Source organism: Cydia strobilella, chromosome 14 (genome assembly GCF_947568885.1).
Source record: "Cydia strobilella chromosome 14, ilCydStro3.1, whole genome shotgun sequence".
Lineage (NCBI taxonomy): Eukaryota > Metazoa > Arthropoda > Insecta > Lepidoptera > Tortricidae > Cydia > Cydia strobilella.
In genome coordinates this window covers 10,497,079-10,516,613 of record NC_086054.1, presented here as the reverse complement: position 1 = coordinate 10,516,613, position 19,535 = coordinate 10,497,079, and the positions used below count along the sequence as shown (strand labels likewise).

Sequence of the window (19,535 nt, the reverse complement as noted above, 5' to 3'; positions counted from 1 at the left end):
ACGCTTGGTCGGGGTCCAGACACGCGAAGTAGATGCATTTGCGTCATCTATGGCATATTTATATCTGTGTTGCCAACTTTGCTTGAAACCATACTTGGAAAGATAGTTAAACCTATATAATCTCTCGAATTCGGCGTGCTATAATAAAGATGATTTCTAAATTAGAACAGAAACATCAGTTCAACAGGGGCATCAACCCCCTCCCTCTGTATTAACTTTGTATGCATGAGAATGTATTTTTTTCACTATTAAATCCTGAATGATGGTCGGTTCAACTAAGATTGAATAATAAAAAAAGAAAACAAGGCGCAGTACTAACGATCAATTTATTCACACGTCTTTGCGGTTGTGTTTCTTCTTCTTCTTCTTGCCGGGCTCTCGCTCTAACAGCTCGTCCAGCTCCTTGCTGTCGTCGCCAAGCCGCTTCTCGCCGCTGTAAATAACATTATAAATTTTATTGTCAAATTAATTGACACATTGAGTGGGAACTCTTCGTATTCTCTGTTCGTACTCGCTTTCCTCTAAAAAGCGGGAAAACGCTGGGATCGGCTTCGGGCATAGCGCTACGAAAGCAAAGATATTTAAGAGCAAGTTTATTCTGAGAAAGTATTCATATTTTTTTAAAGTAAGTTTTTGGAGCCATTATACGAGCGTCTAATCAATGCAATAAAAAAAGGAGCCATTATACGAGCGTCTAATCAATGCAATAAAAAAAAATCTGTAGTTATAAACTGTAATAGATGTCCAAGCCCTCTAGTGGCCGAGGTCGATTTTCTCAAAAAAAATCCATTTCAGAGATATTTAAATATAAATTTTGAAAGCACAGTAACGCCATCTGAAGGAAGCTACGACGATGTAAACTGACAGATGATTGAAGTGACAACACATACCTTTTAACGGAAACTAATCCCTTAGCCTTGGACGCTGCGAGCGCTTGGCCCCAGTCCATATCGGAACCCTTAATGCTGTATTGTGCTAAATCTTCTCCCATCAGTTTCGAAAGCTCCTTGCGTTGCTTGCGTTCCAATTCCTGAAACCACGCACAACATATACGTTAGTATTGTAATCTAAATATTACCAGAATTAACCTTTAATCACACAAAGGAATCGTAGTATTCATTTGTATTCCATTGTATACGAGAAAGTAGCACAAAATACTGTGGCGGCGAATTTGACACGTAAATCGAAAGGAAATGGCGCTGCAAGGCGCCATCCTTTCTTCTAGTTACCGAATAATATACGGAGCCGTACAGCGCCATCTACTTAAGCTGTAAAGTTTGCTACTACAATATTATGCGCTCCTTCGCACGTGTTAATATTTCTTTGACTATTTATTGACTTCAGTATTCTTATTCTGAACTGTAACTGACCGCCCTTAGAATTATTCCTCATTAACTTTTTTTGTCATTTATCACTCTTCTGTCATCCCTCACCCCTCTTATCACACTCTCAATAATTAAATTGCACTCAATTTGTTTGTAGTCAATCAGCTCGGATAATACGCCGCATTCGCAAAGAATAGTTACAAGAATTGCAAAAAAATTATTTTACAAGAATACCATACAATTTATTCAGTCTCTGAGAGTAATGAAAACTATAAATACTGGTGGCAAATTGTATGTCCTAGAAAGATTGTAAGCCTTAGGTGCAATGAAATAAAAGTTATAATACTATATTCATCTCATTTATTCCTAAACATCGACACGAAAAATACTGTAACGGCAATTGCAACAATTACCTTAGCGGCCTTCGTAAGTTCCTCGTTAAGGCTCTGCTTCACTGGCCCGTTCGTGTCTACTTCAGCGCTCATGTCTTCTATACCTAAAGAAACAAGAAATACAATTTATTAGCAACGGGTAAGACTTAAGACGAAAGGGGACGAGTATAAGAGTTAGGAGCGAAAAACAGGTTTCATACAAATGTTTAAAAGCTCCTCTCTTATAATAAAGTAAAAATCGGAAAAAATCCAACGGTCGGGCATAGCTATGAGCTATTAGTAGAGGCTAGACTGCAGAGCCTTGAACACCGTAGAAAGGTAGCTTGTTTATCGGTGTTCTACAGGATACATTTCGGGGAGTGTGCGATGGGATTACATAATTTAATCCCCCCATCTCCATTCTGCCACCGTGGGACTAGACGCGGACTTGCGTTTCACCCTTACGTCGTTACTCTGCCACTGATTCGTACTAAGCGCTATGCATCCAGCTTTATCATGCGAACGGCTAAGGAGTGGAATTCACTTCCTGCAAATATATTCCCGGTCCACTATAACTTGGATCTTTTTAAATCGAGAGTGAATAGACATCTTTTAGGTAAGCATGATCCATCCTAGACTGCATCGGCACTTACTATCAGGTGAGATTGCGGTCGGCTTTTTGTATGTAATAAATAAATAAAAAATACATCAAATTGTGTAAAAATATTTTCCATAATGTCAATTTCCAGGGAGGAAAATGAGGACTACGTTTGCGTTGGCGTCCCCTTTCCTCTTAATCAAGTGTACTATATGTACTATGTACTATGTACATAGTTGTTGTTTGCCGCTCATGCTTACGTAAACTGAACAATGGAAAGAATTCAAAATTTTGATTCTAGTTTCAAAAACGTCCATAATGAGCGTCGAGAAGTTTATGTCACGAAAGGCAAAGAAAATGTTGCTGAGAAAAAATAATAAAATTTTCGTCTGACCATAGCGAAGAAAATACTAAATGCATTTAAATATTTGTGCCATTTTCAGCCAAAAGGGTACTTATTGTCGCTTGTCAGTAAGGCGCTATTTCCATACAGCTTCAATTAGAAATCTTAAACCTTATCGACAACCGACAATGTGGTACCTTTTTTTTGTTGTTAAAAAAGCGCGCAAAACTTCATTCCCCCAGGGACAGGGGTGCGAAACTCCTCGCTTCGGGCTAAATTCGGCTTTGTTCGGCTCAGCATTGCTACGAGCAATTATTAGGGTTGGCACAACTTGACGTCCTTTTGCGTTCACGACCACAGATAGGATAATGACTTGAATTTTGACAACCCTAAATAGCCGAAAGGGATACTGCCATATATTAGAAAGGGATAGCATGGTTCGACCCTGAACCGCTGTTAAACTTCGGTTTTGTAGGAAGTTTCCTTTCTGTACGGTAGTACTATTATGTATTCAGTGCCAGGGATACGAGTAGCTCAAGATTTGCGTTGAATTAGTTTATCGTTTTAGATAGTAAAATTGACATTTGGAAACTATCAGACGCGGGGATGTGTGAAACCGTGACATTACCTATTTCCTTGGCTACAGAATGTTCTAGCACCGCGTTGAAGCTGGCGTAGATCTTCTTGCAGGCCTCGTAGAACTTGGCGAGGATCTGTGACCCGGGCAGGCCGAGCTCCTGGGCTATGTCGTCGGGCTCCTTCATTTGGAAACCCATGGCTACGAATATCACCTGCGGATTGAAGGTACGGTTACTCTTTTAACACTACAATTTTTTTTATTTACTCTAAAACTAGCTAAATTTAAGATTTAAAAGAAATCGGGTAATCCCGAACATCATTTAAAAATCACTTATAACATAATAAGAGTCCGTTTGCGGAATTCAGATGGCACGGAACACTAAGGTGGCTATGGGAGCCAGTAAGTCCGTTATAAGCTTGTAGTCCGCCTGCTGACTGCTGCAGTATGACTGCAACCGTACCTAGTTACTATAAGAGAAGTTATTTTAACGTACCTGTTGCACAGCATCCAACTTAGCGACTTTGGCATGGAACACTAAGGTGGCTATGGGAGCCAGTAAGTCAGTTATAAGCCTGTAATCCGCCTGCTGTCTGCAATATGACTCCAACCGTGCTAAGTCGTGATTGGATAAGTGTTGGGCGATTAATTCCTTTGTGAGCGCTGAAAAAAAAAATTGTTTGATTATAACAAAAAAAAACTTTTAAAACAACGTCCCCCGCCGCGTCTGTCTATCTGTATTTGCGCGTTAACTCAAAGGCTACTGAACGGATTTTGATGAGGTTTTCACCTATCAGTATACAGTGTATAAAAAAACATTCAAACAGTTGTTGATACTATTTTTTTTGTCGTGGCCGATATCACTAACTAAATTTCAGAGGCCTGACACAGATGATAAACAGCCCGAGGAAGTAGGTATATATGTTCTGAATACTCTGATGGATAAAAAATGCACTGTGCTGGTCCAACATATTATAACAAAATTTTTCTACTATCACGAGTGTTACCCACCAAGTTTGTCTACGTTGACGCTCTCGTTGACGAGCGTGGGCAAGGCGAGCGCTGCGGGAAGGGCGCGCAGACTGCGCCCCAATAACCTGGCCAACCGTCGCCTGAAGTCCGCGCTGTATGCCGCCAGCCAGGAGTTGTCGTCGAGCTTTACTTATATCACTGGGCGTATGTGTCAAGTATTACCAGGTTTGTCCACGCTGACGCTCTCGTTGACGAGCGTGGGCAAGGCGAGCGCTGCGGGAAGGGCGCGCAGACTGCGCCCCAATAACCTGGCCAACCGTCGCCTGAAGTCCGCGCTGTATGCCGCCAGCCAGGAGTTGTCGTCGAGCTTTACTTATATCACTGGGCGTATGTGTCAAGTATTACCAGGTTTGTCCACGCTGACGCTCTCGTTGACGAGCGTGGGCAAGGCGAGCGCTGCGGGAAGGGCGCGCAGACTGCGCCCCAATAACCTGGCCAACCGTCGCCTGAAGTCCGCGCTGTATGCCGCCAGCCAGGAGTTGTCGCCGAGCGCGCGGAGCATTATGCAAGAATGCTCGCCGGTCAACTCGTTCGCTTTTTGACTAGGGATATAGAATGATAATGGTAAAATGTACCTTATGTATACAGAATGTAACAAAAATAGTGGGGATTCGTTTAAGGGCATATTCGGTATCGTGTTCTGATTCCCGGATCCCCACTATTTTTGTTACATCCTGTATGTACCAACATCAATTCAAAATCAACAAAAGTTTCAGTCTTGAACTGACTGAATGTATGTCGACATCTCAGTGCTAACACCTTTGGGCGTTAAATTACTTAGGTTGGTATTCCACCTGTACAATTTTGCATTGCGTCTCACTTTCTCACTAAGCAAAATGTGAGACGCAAATATACATTGGACAATACAACCCTTAGGTGTGAAGAGGCAGAGCAAGAATATAGGTAGACTATTGTAATATAAATAACTATTTTATTAATAGACCTCTACCCGCACATAGACCTATAAAAAGACCTTTCATTACATTGTATTTAAAAAAAAAAATTTTTTGAGGTGTGGTGTGCGGCTAAACGTAGCTAATTACGAACCTTAAATAAACAGGCACATATTTCTGAGACTTCCAAAACTTTAATAGATCTTCTGTAAGACCAAAACTGGTTCCTAGGTAGTCTAGATGCTCCGCTTGCACTTCAGATAGCCGCTTAAGGAGTGTTGGTGGTTTTGCTCTGAAAGAAATAAATACAGTTTGATAAAAGGTGGAAGTACCTAATATTAAACCAATGACACACCGGTGCACACCGGGTGCGTGGACCTGCACGTTATAATATACAGATCCTTATGAGAGACGACACACCGCTTGCGCGACGTGCGCGTGCGCGGCTCAAACATTTTAGCGCACATGCGCTACGCACACGCAGCCAGTGTGCTCGGGCCTTAAATGTCGGACACAGCAAACACTGCTTCTGACGCCGGACAAAAAACCGGACAAGTGCGAGTCGGACTCGCCCACCGAGGGTTCCGTACTTTTTTAGTATTTGTTGTTATAGCGGCAACAGAAATACATCATCTGAAAATTTCAACTGTCTAGCTATCACGGTTGATGAGATACAGCCTGATGACAGACAGACGGACAGAGGAGTCTTAATAATAGGGTTCCGTTTTCACCCTTTGGGTACGGAACCCTAAAAAAACACAGACAGCATTTTAGCCCCTGTATAAACGCGCTGGCACTGAGTACTCGATTTTAAGTGAGACTGCATGGCTTTCTCGGCATTCTAAGCGCCACTTGCACCATCGCACTAACCCGGGGTTAAGCAGTTTAACCGTTAACCCAGTGTCAAATTGTACTGGTAACCATGGTAACTCCAGGTTTAACCGGTTAACCCCGGGTTAGTGAATGGTGCAATGCAAGTGGCCCTAAGAGGTAAGGGACCTTGTTTTCTTATTTTTTACCGAGCGCTAGCGAAGCTCTCCGTTTCACCTTTGACAAAAATGTTTTCGTATGTCCGGATGTTCTCCTCCACAGTCCGCATTTATCAACTCGTGAAATATTGTGAGCAGGTTCAAGAATTAGCCTCATGCATGAAGTTTATATTTAAACGTAATATTTTTATTCGGATGTTTTTTACCGTTATGTCGTTACAAATGCATTTCCGTTATTAAATTATCATTTAATTGCTTAAAATAATAAATAAAAAGTACAAAAATTTGCCCGCGAAAAGCTAGTGAGCGAAACGCGCGAAGCGTCACGCGTTTGACAGATTAGTTCACATAAGTGTCATTAGTAGCAAACGTCAGTTGGAGCGTCCAACTTGTGACGTCATCACGCTCTGTCGAATTCGCGCCAAAAATTATGAGCGTTTCAACCGCTCAAAAATTTTCAACATTTTAAATATTTTTTAATAAAATAATATGAAGGTTTACAAAAGTATTTTTATTTTTTCCGCTGTTCAAACGATATAAATTATGATTACAAAAATTAAAAGACAATCATACATGGACCTACTTAAATAGATTTTTTTTTAACGATTCAGTACCCGGAACTTTTTCAAAATGGCGGAGCCATGGGGGTTCGCGAGGTCTACAGCTCAGAGTAGTCTATCTATTATTGATGGTGGTTGACTCTCACCTGGGTACAATAGTCTCCGTGTGTAGACCGCCCGCCCTCTTATCTGGCATCTCCTCAGTATCAGAATGCTGCTCGTCCAGACAGGGGATGTCACCCGAGTAGTATGAAGCCAGTTGTTGCAGCGCTCGCTTGCCGTAGCCCATCTGTTTTAAAAAAATTGACTATAAACTGAAATAGATGTCATATATTAAAGAAAACCGGCCAAGTGCGAGTCGGACTCGCGCACGAAGGGTTCCGTACCATTATGCAGAAAACGGCAAAAAATCACGTTTGTTGTATGGGAGCCCCACTTTAATATTTATTTTATTCTGTTTGTTGTTATAGCGGAAAATTGTGAAAATTTCAACTGCGAACCCTCATAGCTAGTATGAGGGTTCATTAGAAACAGCCTGGTGACAGAGGGACATACAGACAGACAGACAGACAGCGAAGTCTTAGTAATAGGGTCACGTTTTTACCCTTTGGGTACGGAACCCTAAAAAGTGAGGAAGCCCTCCAGTGGTGAAGGACGGATTCGAATCCGGGCTTCTTCACTTTTTCTTTATTGGTACATATATGACATCTAATTCGTTTATAATTTATATATAGTAGTGTGTCTACTTAAAAACACAAATCAAAAATATTTAATAAAATAATTTGATTTGGTCCCAAAGTTGTGTAAACTTTAACTGTTCTAATATTCTTTAAGGCGACGTTAAAGAAAATACACAACCAAATAAGATCACTTTATGTTCTGGAAGACAAAGACAAAGTTATGTTGTAAAGGTGGTGAAGGTCGTGGGCCCGATTCCCTACTCGTACAAATAAGTTTCATGAAACTTGCGCACGAAATATCACTGGATATTTCTTCTTTCTTCTTCTTCTTCGTGTTAGGGGCTATATAAGGCTCCAAAGCCCATGTATCACTGTGACCATCCCTGATCTACTGTGATCGCCACCTACTACAACTCTCGATCCAAACCTGCAACTTCAAACAGCTGCAGGATCTTTTTGATCTCGAGAGACTTTAACTCCTCCGGGCGCAGTATATGTCCGCCCAGGATTAAGTCATGAGTACGCATTAGGCAAGGGCACTCTGTGAGGATGTGCAGGGGCGTCTCCTCTGCATCCATACAGAGTCTGCATCGCCCCATGTCACGTTACCCCATAGTGTGCATGTCCTTATTTAGGCCGCAGTGCCCGGTAAGCACCCTTACCAAGTTGCACAGTTGGTTCCTAGACAGCGCTAAGGCGTTCGAGGACACCTTTTTGCTGAAGGGTAGATAAGCGCTTTGGAACGGTTCAAGCCTGGTCTTTAGGGTGAGCCGCGTTAGGCTTCTGGGAATACCACAAAACGGCTCAGGACTGTAATTCTTCCCCTTAGCATTTCCTACGATACCCGCATGCCCCGGGACTCAACGTAGAACAACCTTGATCCTGGCTCCAAGGTTGTTCAATAGTTGCCTGCAGTTCTCAACCAGCCTCGATGTGGTGACATCAGAGGTTAGAGCTAGGAGTGCCGCCTGGCTATCCGAATGGATATAGATAGTGTGGTTGCCGTAGTTGCTTTGCAGATTGATTGACGCACATTCAATAATGGCGCATACCTCTGCCTGGAATATTTGCTACTAGCTCTTTGGTGAAGAAAAATGGTGAAAAAACCGGACTAATCTAGGGGTCGTAGGGGGTTCAGCTTACAAGATGTCGCTTTCGTAAACAGCGTTGCCTGCGACAAGTCTTGTAATTAGGTTGCCAAAGAGCGGACCCCGGTTCTTGTGGGACGCAACAACGCTTAGATTCAAAGGGTATGGTCACTTGAGCCCTTTAAGATTCAAACTAATTGGATTTTTCAATGTTTACACTACGAAATGACCCCAGTAAACCCCAAAATCGTTTAACATCACTACATAGTATAAAACAGAGTCGCTTTCCGCGGTCTGTCTGTCCCTAAGTATGCTTAGATCTTTAAAACTACGCAACGGATTTTGATGCGGTTTTTACCTATCAATAGAGTAATTTTTGAGGAAGGTTTTAGTGTATAATTTGTAAAGGTTTTGTGTAACCCGTGCGAAGCCGGGGCGGATCGTAACCAATAGTGTGACTGTACATACCCGCTGGTAAGACGGATGCGTAGCTATCCTCACTATCCTGGCGCCGGACAGTTTGGGGAAGTCTCTGTCTCCGAACTGCTCGCAGATGTTCCAAGGGATGAGGTCACCTGCCGCTTTTCGCCCGCGTCCGAGGTTGTCGCGGACTGATCTGAGGGATATGGTTCATTAGACTCAAATAAAAGTAACAACAAAACATTTTTAAAGAACATTAGATAAGATAATATTTATTGAATAACTGTGTACAGAGATGTTGGCAATAATACATTTAGGAAGCAACAGTTTATCCATCACGGACGTACAACATACTTAAGACTAACCTATAACTAAATAACAAAATTAATACATGCATGCACTATTATCATAATCGTCAAATTCTTTCATGCTGTAGAACACTCTACTAATAAGCCATTTTTTTTAATGGTTTTAAATTGTTTGCTTTCGACAAACTTAATTCAACAGGCAACTTGTTAAAAACTTTTATTGCTGCAATGAAGGCACTTTTATCCACACGTTCATTTGTCACCTTTGGGTACGATAGTTGTATTTATATTGCACGCGCAAGTTATCGTTAATTGAGGACAGTTTTGTGAAATACTCTCCATTGTGCTTTACAAAAAGGCAAAGCTCGAGTATGTAGATTCCAGTTAAAGTCAAAATCTGCTTTTCCTTGAAAACAATTCTAGCTGAGTGACGGTGGTGCAAGTAAAACATGTTTCGTAAGCATCTTCCATCTTTTTTGTAACCTGAATGTAGTAAAAACATCAACGGAGTCACCCCAATAAATTATGCCATAAGTGAGTTGTGAATATACATTTCCATAATATGCGCTCTTAACGAAATTTTCTGAACATGTTTCAGAGAGTATAGATAAGGCATAAGATAGCTTTATCTGAGAAGAGATCTCTTCAGATAACTTTTGCTTACTAAAAACAGTTCAAAAGGATAAGAATTAAGATTAGGTGTAAGGTACAAAGTATAAAGTTAGAAAAGGTACAGAAATATTCTATAAAACACTATTTAAAATATAAATACAATAAGGGCTATTTTATTTCTACGAGTATACATCGTAAAGGTTAGATGGTATTCATAATGAGTCTGCTAACATTATGTCGCCGCCTCCTGGATCCGAGAAACTTTTCTTTTGTTTTAGAATTTGGAAGCTTATCTTAAGTCTGTAAGGGCCACTTGCCCCATCCTACTAACCCGGGGTTAACCGGTTAAACCGTTAACCCAATGTCAAATTGTACTGGTAACTCAAGGTTTAACCGTTTAACCCCGGGTTAGTGGGATAGTGCAAGTGGCCCTAATAAAAATTAAAAACAAATCTTGGAATGTGTCCTCTACAAAGGCATCTCAATCCAAGAGGATAATATTACAAAAAAATATAGAATTTCTATCGGAACACGTTACTGACGAGCACGTTAAAGATTTTTACCAATACTTACTTATCTGATATGTTGCCCTCAAGACACATCTGTACCACACAGAGTACTTCAGGCATAGAAGTAGCATTGGGCGGGGTGGGCGCGAGCAATACGAACAAGTTGTGCGCAGGAGCATCTGCCAGGAGTTGGAGGTCGTTGGGGCTGTTCTGAAATAATAAAGCAATTGGTTTTCAGTGTTTAAGGCCGTTCCATCGGTTTTCCGCTGTCACTGTCACATTTTGCAAGAAAGAACGGGAAAGATCATGCGCGCCAAGTATCAATTTTGATCAATTTTTGTCGATTTAATTTAATTTAATTATTTATTTCCCACATAGGTATACAACATACACTTGTGTCCGTCGTGTACATTATATTATTGTTACATATTATTAGTAGTAATAATTAACACTTATACAGACTTAGTATCTACTCTACGCTACAATATTACAATCAGCCCAAACATTTTTATCAGTTAAATAATCTGATATTTTATAGTAGGCTTTCTTAGTGAAAGGCCTGAGTGGACGCTCGAAGCGGAGCGTTCGGCGGGGCGTGCAGCGTGGCGTCGGGCTCACAAGTGATTTGAGCAGCGTGCTCTAAGGCCGCTCCTATACGTTTGCATTTGTGCACGCCGCACGCCCCGCCCCGCTGCACGCTCAACTCGAGCGTTCACTCAGGCCTTACACTTAGTCAAAGTGGTTTTTACAACTCTTTTAAATTGATGATATGGTATATCTGTTATGTGACTAGGTATTTTGTTGTAAAAATGGATCGATTGTCATACGAAAGACTTTCTAACTTTTGCCAATCGTAACCGCCGCACCGCAAGTTTTCCTTTATTTCTCGTATTATAGTTATGTATGTCACTAATATAATAACTTCATAAATAAAGAGCGATGGCAATGTTATAACGTTTACGTCTCTAAAAAGATTTCTTACTGACGTGCGAGGTTTTAGATTATAAATTGCTCACACTGCTCTTTTTTGAAAAATAAATATGCTTTCAACATCTGCAGCTCTTCCCCACACTAGGACTCCGTACGACATCAGACTATGAAAATAGCTATAATGAACCAATCTTGCTGTATTTACATCTGTTATTTGTCTAATTTTTTCAACGGAATAGGCAGCAGAACATAATTTACTACTTAAGCTAGTTAGGTGTGATCCCCATTGAAGTTTTGAATCGATAGTTAAACCTAAAAAAACTGTGCTATCTGAAAACTCTAAAACATCCTGTCCGAGAATCAAATTTGGTTTGTGACCCATTTGCTGACGGCATTTGCTGGCGGCTTTTTTATTTATTTTAAAAACGTTACCGTACAATATCGCAATTCAAAATCTATGAAAGTACTATTTAAGTTAAGATTGTTTTTTCTTCTTTTTTTGTTTATAGTATCACATAATAAATAACCGAGTAAAGATTGATTAAAAGTCCTAGTTAGAGGTTACTTTTGGAATTAATTGTATCGAGCGAAGTGTCATAATTCGTGTATCGGAAGCTATGTTATTAAAGATAATATAGTCAAGAAATACATATATTTTTTCCACGTCTACGAATATCAACGCCTCTAAGAAAAACATGATCATATAAGGAGATTTTTCACCTTCTGGCACAGGGAACCGCCTTAAATGCTAAGTACTAACCATTCGTACACATTATGTGTTTGCAATAAGGTATACAAATGGTTGTTAACTGTGTTGATGATGGTATTAGTACCATACTATAATTTTTATATGTTAGTTTGTAATAAGAATATAAATAAATAAAGCCTCAGCTACTATAATAGCAACACTCTTAATTTGGTGGACCTTATGTCTCGTCTCAGCAGCCTTATGGTAGCAGTTCAGGGCGTCTCTGTTTACTCGAAACAGTTCGCAGGCCGTTGAAGAAGGCGCGTGACCCCTACATATTATACAACAGACTACATTATAATAAAGAGTTTAGGCACGCTTCCGAACTAACCTTGTAGTGACTAGCGACGTATATGGCGACCAGTCTGTGTAGGAACGCCTCAGCAGCCTTATGGTAGCAGAACAAGGCGTCTCTGTTCACACGGAACAGTTCGCAAGCCGCCGGAGAGGGTGCTCCGAGCCCTACGGAGGGTGCGGGGGACTCCAAGCATAGGAGGGAGTTGAGCCAGGCTTCGACAGGGTCGCCGGAGTGGTAACGGATGGGCTCTTCTAGCTTTATCTGAAAGTTAGAAATTACTTTTTCAAGCTGCAAGTAGGAAAATGGATATCGATAGAAAAATTATGATAATATGCCATCTGAGTCAGCGTATCTTTGCAGCGACCCAACGATGCCGATTAGTAGATAATGGAGTTATAAATTATAAACAAAATTTGAATTTGCAAGAACATCGTGTTTTAAATAAGACAACACTGAAAACATCACGAACAGGCCAGAGGCCAGAGGATTCGTTTTCGTCAACTTTAAAAAGTTTAGAACTCGACAAATAATAGAATTTGTATGCAACACTGCAGTCCTGAAATCGAGATTGCAATGTTTTTAACTTTTTAATTTTTTGACATTCCATGTAGACAGCACTTTAAAAAATTAAGTATTTTAAGCTCAATCTCTGTATACATAATGGAAATATTCTTATATGTAAGAAAAAACATCAAACAATTTAAGGTACGATCACAGTGTAATCCGCGCCACACAAAACGATCTCTGGATATTATACCAACTAGATATAGGTTAAAGATGAGTAAGCGCTTACCTGACCCTATGGGATGTGAACTCTATAATAAGTTACCATACAATATTAAAAATATAGAAAGCGAAAGTTTATTCCGTTTACGAGTGAAAACACTTCTGTTGTCTCGCACATTGTACAGCGTTAAAGAGTACATGACCAATGATTATTCCGAATTTGATATTATTTTAAACAATAAAATATTATGTAACCACAGTAGTTGAGCTGACCAATATATAATATTAGTAGTGTTTGACGAAACTTAATTTTTCACTGTATAGAAATAATCTTAATAAAAATTGTAATATACTGTACTATAATAGAAATAATACAAAATTGTATTCCTATGAACATAATCTCTGACGATCATTATAGTTATGCGTTTTAGGTTTGATTGAAGGCAAATTTATAATGTATTTTATAATGAAATAAAGATATCTTATCTTATTTTATCTTTGACTGACCATAAACTACGCATTTGGCGAGCTATTTTTTAACCGGCAAAGTCGACTTTGCCGTCAATTTTTGAGAAAAACTTTCTTACCGGTGCTGGAGCATCGTGTTTCGTCTGCAACATCGCGAACAGCTTCAAAGATAGCGCGCGGCCTGTTCCCTCGTACCCAGAAACCGTTGACGATAGCAACGCCAGCGGTGCCTTGGTAGCGGCCGCAGAGACGTGCGTGATGGGAATGGCTGCCGCTTCGTCGACTAGTACGAGATCGGCGGCACTTAGCAGCGAGTGGTCATCTGGGGTAATGTACTGGAATGGAAAAACTATAATTATATTGTATGACTAAATAAATAAATCAATCTCCACCTTACAGAAGACCGTCATGATAGCACCGAGCGAATAGGGAATGTTACGCGAAACTCTGCGAAAGGGGCGCCACTACCACAATCTGAGGGTCTATCGCGATATAAGAAAATCGAAATTATGTTATCTAACATCTCTGTCACTCTTACATATTCAAGCGACAGAGGCAGATAGCAAAATTTCGGATTCGCGTTTCCCGGTAGATCCTCTGTAAACAAACCGCCTTTATGCATCAATGTCATATTTTATTATTATTATGATAATAAATAAAACTTGTCAAAAATCTGTTAAAGGTACAGTATGTATAACTTACTCTATGGTTTACTAAAAAGGCTAGTGCTGCACTCTGGTGGCAGAACATTGCAGTAATATCCCCTATTAGAGTGACGCTGACGCTCTTAGAGACGATCGCCATATCGCCATACATATTTCTTTTAGAAAACAATTGGGCTCGTTTTCACTTGACATTAACAATAAGTGGAAACTATTCAAAGGATGTGGTATTATTTATATTTGGAATATGACAAATATGTTTGTCACTAGCTGACGTATAACAATTCAGTTACCACAAAACATACTTTCCTCAGCTGTTTAAATCGGGGACAACGCTTTTTCTTACAATTAAACCATTAGAATTCAGCCAACACTTACTTGAACTGTTTGCCTCGAATTCCTAGCAATGTTGATCCTCACAATCGCCTTCTTGAAATCCGGGTTCGTCGACCTCAATATATTATAATCTATATGCTCCTGGTACAAGCAGGCATCTAGCCCTTTCAGCACGAACTCGAAGAGGGTGATCAAGTTCTCAGGATGAGGGGAGGTGACGTAGATGTTGACGTAGCCGAGTGCAACCGCGGCGGCGACGGCGAGGCCGAGGCAGGCGGACTTGCCGCGGCCTCGAGCGGCTGTTAGGCAGTGGGGAGGCCTAAACAAACATTATTAAATATCTTGATACAGATAAATACTTAAACACATAGAAAACACTCATAAATCATAAAATACAAAATCAAATCAAATCCTCCCAAGCCAAATAATCTTAAATTTATCCTACGGGGATGCAATGAGTTAGAGGTAGGGTAGCCGAGATATAATGCTTATAAAAATTAATCAATTTAAAAACAGAGTTAGACTAAGGTATCTAAATTAATTACATAATACCTCACACCATTATGGCGCTTGTTTTACATACTACATTCTAGATACCTCGATACAGTATGATCTCTATTTTCGGAATATGTCATGTTTATTTTATTCAACTAAACAAAATTGTAACCAGTCGACATTATTTATATGTAAGCGTATATTGGGAAATTCTATCTTATATTTTAAGAGAGCTGTGCAGTGTTTCGATAAATCGATTGAGGTAACAACATCTTACATCAAATATAAAATTAAGAATCCAGAGTATCGATCCAGAGGCCGTGAGTTCAAGTCTCACCCAAGGCAGTAATTTTTCCACTTTTAAATTTATTCTAAGCTTAAAATCAAGAAGTCAATAAGAACTAAAAAGTTGTTTAATTAAGAAGTCAATACGAACTAAAAAAATTACGTTAAATTGGTCTTATTTCGACATTAGCCCGTGCATCTCCCTCATACCTCTCATACCTCGCTCTCGCCCTGGACTTCGTCTGAGTGTAATTAGTAATTTGGGTAGCTTATTTTTCACACAATCTGCTTTTTATAGATAAGTAACATACAGACAGACCAGACAGAGAGACACTTTGGTATTTATAATCATCATCATTATCATCATGTCAGCCGATAGACGTCCACTGCTGGACATAGGCTTCCCCCAAGGCTCGCCACTCCGACCGATCCTGTGCCGCTCGCAACCACCGAATTCCCGCGACCTTCACCAGGTCGTCGCTCCATCTCGTTGGAGGCCTACCGGCAGTTCGTCTTCCGGTACGCGGAATAATAATAAATAAATAAAAAACGTTTATTCAAAAAGTTTGAACTTATTTATTATATTGGTATGGATAAGCAAAATGTTTTACTAATCAAACCGACCCGTACGGATTGATAAAATACCTGGAAGTTTTCGAAGCCAATGTGTCAATAATGGCTATAAGTGCCGTCGCCTGGTCGTAGGTGCGACAGAGAGCGACCAGAGGCCCCGCCGGCGGTGTATCGGAGAGAGATGACACTAGTTCCGTCAACTTGGGATTGGTGCGCTGAAATAGATATAAGAATCATGGTGATATGGGCATTTAGAACATTCCACACTTCCACAGCCTTGGTCAGGCCTAAACAGTTCAAACGGTTGGCAGTTTTTAGGTTATTATAATATATGTCTATTTTGCTGAGGACCGCTTTAAGAAATACAATCCAGACCACTTCAGACCAGAGTAATCAAAACCAGCTTATTTAAATCTCCATAAATCTGACTTTTTAGGGTTCCATACCCAAAGAGTAAAAACGGGACCCTATTACTAAGATTCCGCTGTCTGTTTGTCTGTCCATCTGTCACCAGGCTGTATCTCACGAACCGTGATAGCTAGCGTGACAGTTCAAATTTTCACAGATGATGTGGTTGGTAGGTCCCACAATAAAAAAGGAAAGAATTTATTAACATTTATGATGTATTTCTGTTGCCGCTATAACAACAAATACTAAAAACAGAATAAAATTGACGCGTGATTGAAACGTGATTTTTTTGCATATTCGTACCCTTCGTGCGCGAGCCCGACTCGCACTTGGCCGGTTTTTTAGGTCTGTTATCCTTTTGATCGCCTCAATATCAACCTTAGTGCATTCCGAACACGGTTCACTATGACGCGCTGCGCACGATAGGTCTGACGTTCAAAGGGGTAATTGTAGTTTAGTTTGGTTACCTCTGGTGTAACACTGACAGGTTCCACTTGCGCCGTTTTGGAGGAGATCGGCAGCACCGTAAGATTGTCGTCCAGAATGAGGCAGCGGGGATTGTCAGCAAGGGACAGAAGAAACCTCTCGTTGAAACGGTTCACCACTGTGACGTGTGCCTCGGTTTTAAATCTGAAACAAAAATATTAAAGTATGATTAAAAAAATACTTTTAATTAAAATTCATTTGCAGGTGCGTAGTTACTGTAGTGCCAGCAATGAACCTCAAGTCATGATCAGGCTATGGGGCGGAAAGACTTGGGCGTCAAATCTTAAAATATGCCACTGTTCATTACGTAGGTGGTGGACACTATGGACGCTATGAAACTGGCGCGTGGACGTGCCTCGCCCCCAGGCATTGTGGTCGGTCCTCTAACTATTGGAAATATTATTATTTCGTTTTAGACAGGTAGCTGATGCTGGTACGTCTAAATACCCTATTCAATCATAGTTCACTGTTTAGATAGTTTGTCAAGTCTATTTTTAAATTTATTTCCACTTGTAGAGTTCACAATTTCAGAGGGTAATTTGTTCCAAGCCTTTACTATTCGGTTTGCAATAAAGTTTTTGCCGATATCTTTTTTATGTTGGAGTAAATATCGAAGTTTCCTAACAATATCTACTTTTCAGTTTTATGACACTAACCCAATAGTCAAAAAAGTTGTCATAAGCCAGGTCCACACAGAGAGTGCATACGCGCGAGGCAATTTCCTCGCGCACAAAGGGGCCAGTGACGTGTCGCGCACCGCGCCGCGCCGCGCCGGCCGAGGCTAGTCTACACTGGCCGTTTTGTGCGCGAGGAAATTGCCTCGCGCGTATGCTCGCTCTGTGTGGACCCGACTATACAGGGATAATGGCTCCTCTTTTAAACTAGATTGCATTGCCAAGAAGTGGCGGGTTAGGTAAAAATAACTTACCTTGAATGAACATCCATAGTAATGGAATGCAGTTGCCGGAGGGAGTCCATGGTCTTGAGTAAGAATATGATAAGTCCGCCTCCTTCAACTGTCTCTACTGTGCGTGCCAGCAAGTTGGGTGTTAGGGCTTCAAAGTCCTGGAAAAACAAAATTATACTTATCTATTATTAATCATCGATTTTGTGACAGCTTAGTTGAATTAAGAATTAAAAAAATTACAAGTACAACTTTAATAGAAATGAGCAATTAAGGTCTTAAGCTAAGCATATACTGAGACGCAGGCGACACAGTTCACGCAGTGCAGTGCAGAGCAGATTTTGTAAAGTATGGAACATCCTTGCAATGCAGTGGGCATGGCTAAGGGATGTTCTACATCGCCTGTCACGCCTGTGTCTCAGCATACGCCTAGCCTTATACTTTATTATTATTATTATGCGGTATCCCACATTAGTGGTCCCCAAGGGTATAAGCCTCCTCCATCTGTCTCCACCTCTCTTTGTCAGTGGCAACATCCATCCATTTTTTTCCCGCAGCCTGTATGATGTCATCTGCCCATCTTTTTCTTTACCTTCCCGCTCTTCTTAGCCTTATACTTAAGCCACTGTTTTTATAATTTTAAGCCACAACTATAAACAAGTATTCAAAGTATAGTCACCTGTAACACACACACTCCATATGTCTGACCAAGCATAGCATGACTCTCAGAGTAATACCGTCCATGTATTGTGGTTGCTACCCTGAACGCATCAAACAGTGATTCTTCCGACACCTCCAATTTACCAGCTGCTATTTTCTTTGCCCGTTTACGGCCATGACTGTAATTTACATGTAAAATTTTAAATTATATGTTTGTTAAGAGTATATAAATAATTTTCCTAATTAAATGACTTACTTGCTTATAGCTTCATCTTTGTTTTTGTAGCACCAGAGAACTGTTGGTCTAGACTTGACTGTTGACTTTACCAAAATATCATAAAGTATTGGCACCTTTAAAAAAAAACATGAAATACTACATGAGTAATGTTATCTGAAACCACACAAAAAATACTCATTTTTTTACTGTATTCATGATTAGCACTTTATGTCTGTTTTATCAAGGATAAAAATATTTAAACTCAATAAGCCTCCATCTCAAACCGCGAAAGGCTATCTTTAAACACATTACACAGAACCTAAAGTTAACTTACTTGATCTCTGCTCTTATCTCCCACCAACAGAAACATTGTACGATGGCCCAGCTTGACTCCATTCTCTATCATAACCCTTATTCTGTTGTCAATCTTCTTTTTAACCATTTTAGTAAATTCTTGTGAATTATAAAATTTATAAACAAAAACAACGTTAGACTCTAACCTCAAAGATATGATCTAGCAGCCTAGATTCTTGACCGCAGTGACATTAGACATAACCTCAAAATACATTGTAAAGTTTGACAATTATTGAGTTTTGTTATCTGGAAATATCACTGACGATGGTAGAATTATTGATATTTAAAATATTACTTGTGTACTATCTATTTATAATTTCAAAACGTTTATGAGTTCATATTAATTGATACAAAAAGTGTGCATTAATTATTTTGCTTATTTCAAACTCCTACAAAGTTATTAAATGCATAACAAAACGCAGTTCAAAGTTCAATAGTGTGACCATGAAATAAATATTAGGCTATGTATTCACTTTTCACTCTTTCCAGCGTATATCGACATCGACAAACACCAAACGAAAAGAAAATATATATCGGGGTGACAGTGACAGATGCCACGAAAAGATTCAATTGGCGTTTTCTATCAATGATTGTCAAATTGGCTAAGCCCCCGGGTAATATGACGATGAATTATTTAAATTCATAAACATCAAATTTATCTCAAGTAATCTGCTTATCTG

General features: G+C 40.0%; 1 protein-coding gene across 1 annotated transcript; it reads right to left on the bottom strand.

Moving 5' to 3' along the window:
* Positions 1-311: 311 nt before the first annotated feature.
* On the bottom strand, positions 312-19,028 carry LOC134747209 (RNA cytidine acetyltransferase). Its single transcript, XM_063681810.1, has 19 exons — positions 18,836-19,028; positions 18,541-18,635; positions 18,304-18,463; positions 17,649-17,785; positions 16,702-16,864; positions 15,899-16,041; positions 14,516-14,792; positions 13,595-13,810; positions 12,315-12,542; positions 10,370-10,515; positions 8,925-9,072; positions 6,835-6,977; positions 5,294-5,431; positions 4,592-4,788; positions 3,711-3,877; positions 3,266-3,428; positions 1,739-1,821; positions 891-1,030; positions 312-433 (listed from the first exon to the last, which is right to left on the bottom strand). Exons 1-19 carry the CDS (start codon positions 18,941-18,943, stop codon positions 331-333), a joined length of 2,955 nt encoding a protein of 984 aa, XP_063537880.1. The 5' UTR covers positions 18,944-19,028; the 3' UTR covers positions 312-330.
* Positions 19,029-19,535: the final 507 nt, after the last annotated feature.

Bases quoted from the DNA above. Each gene is read 5' to 3' on its own strand.
- LOC134747209 (XM_063681810.1), bottom strand. From the start codon at position 18,943: ATGGTTAAAAAGAAGATTGACAACAGAATAAGGGTTATGATAGAGAAT. The intron at 18,636-18,835 runs GTAAGTTAACTT...TTTTTTTTAAAG, and splicing joins GAGATAAGAGCAGAGATCAA to GTGCCAATACTTTATGATAT. The intron at 5,432-6,834 runs GTGAGAGTCAAC...TATTTCTTTCAG, and splicing joins ACGGAGACTATTGTACCCAG to AGCAAAACCACCAACACTCC.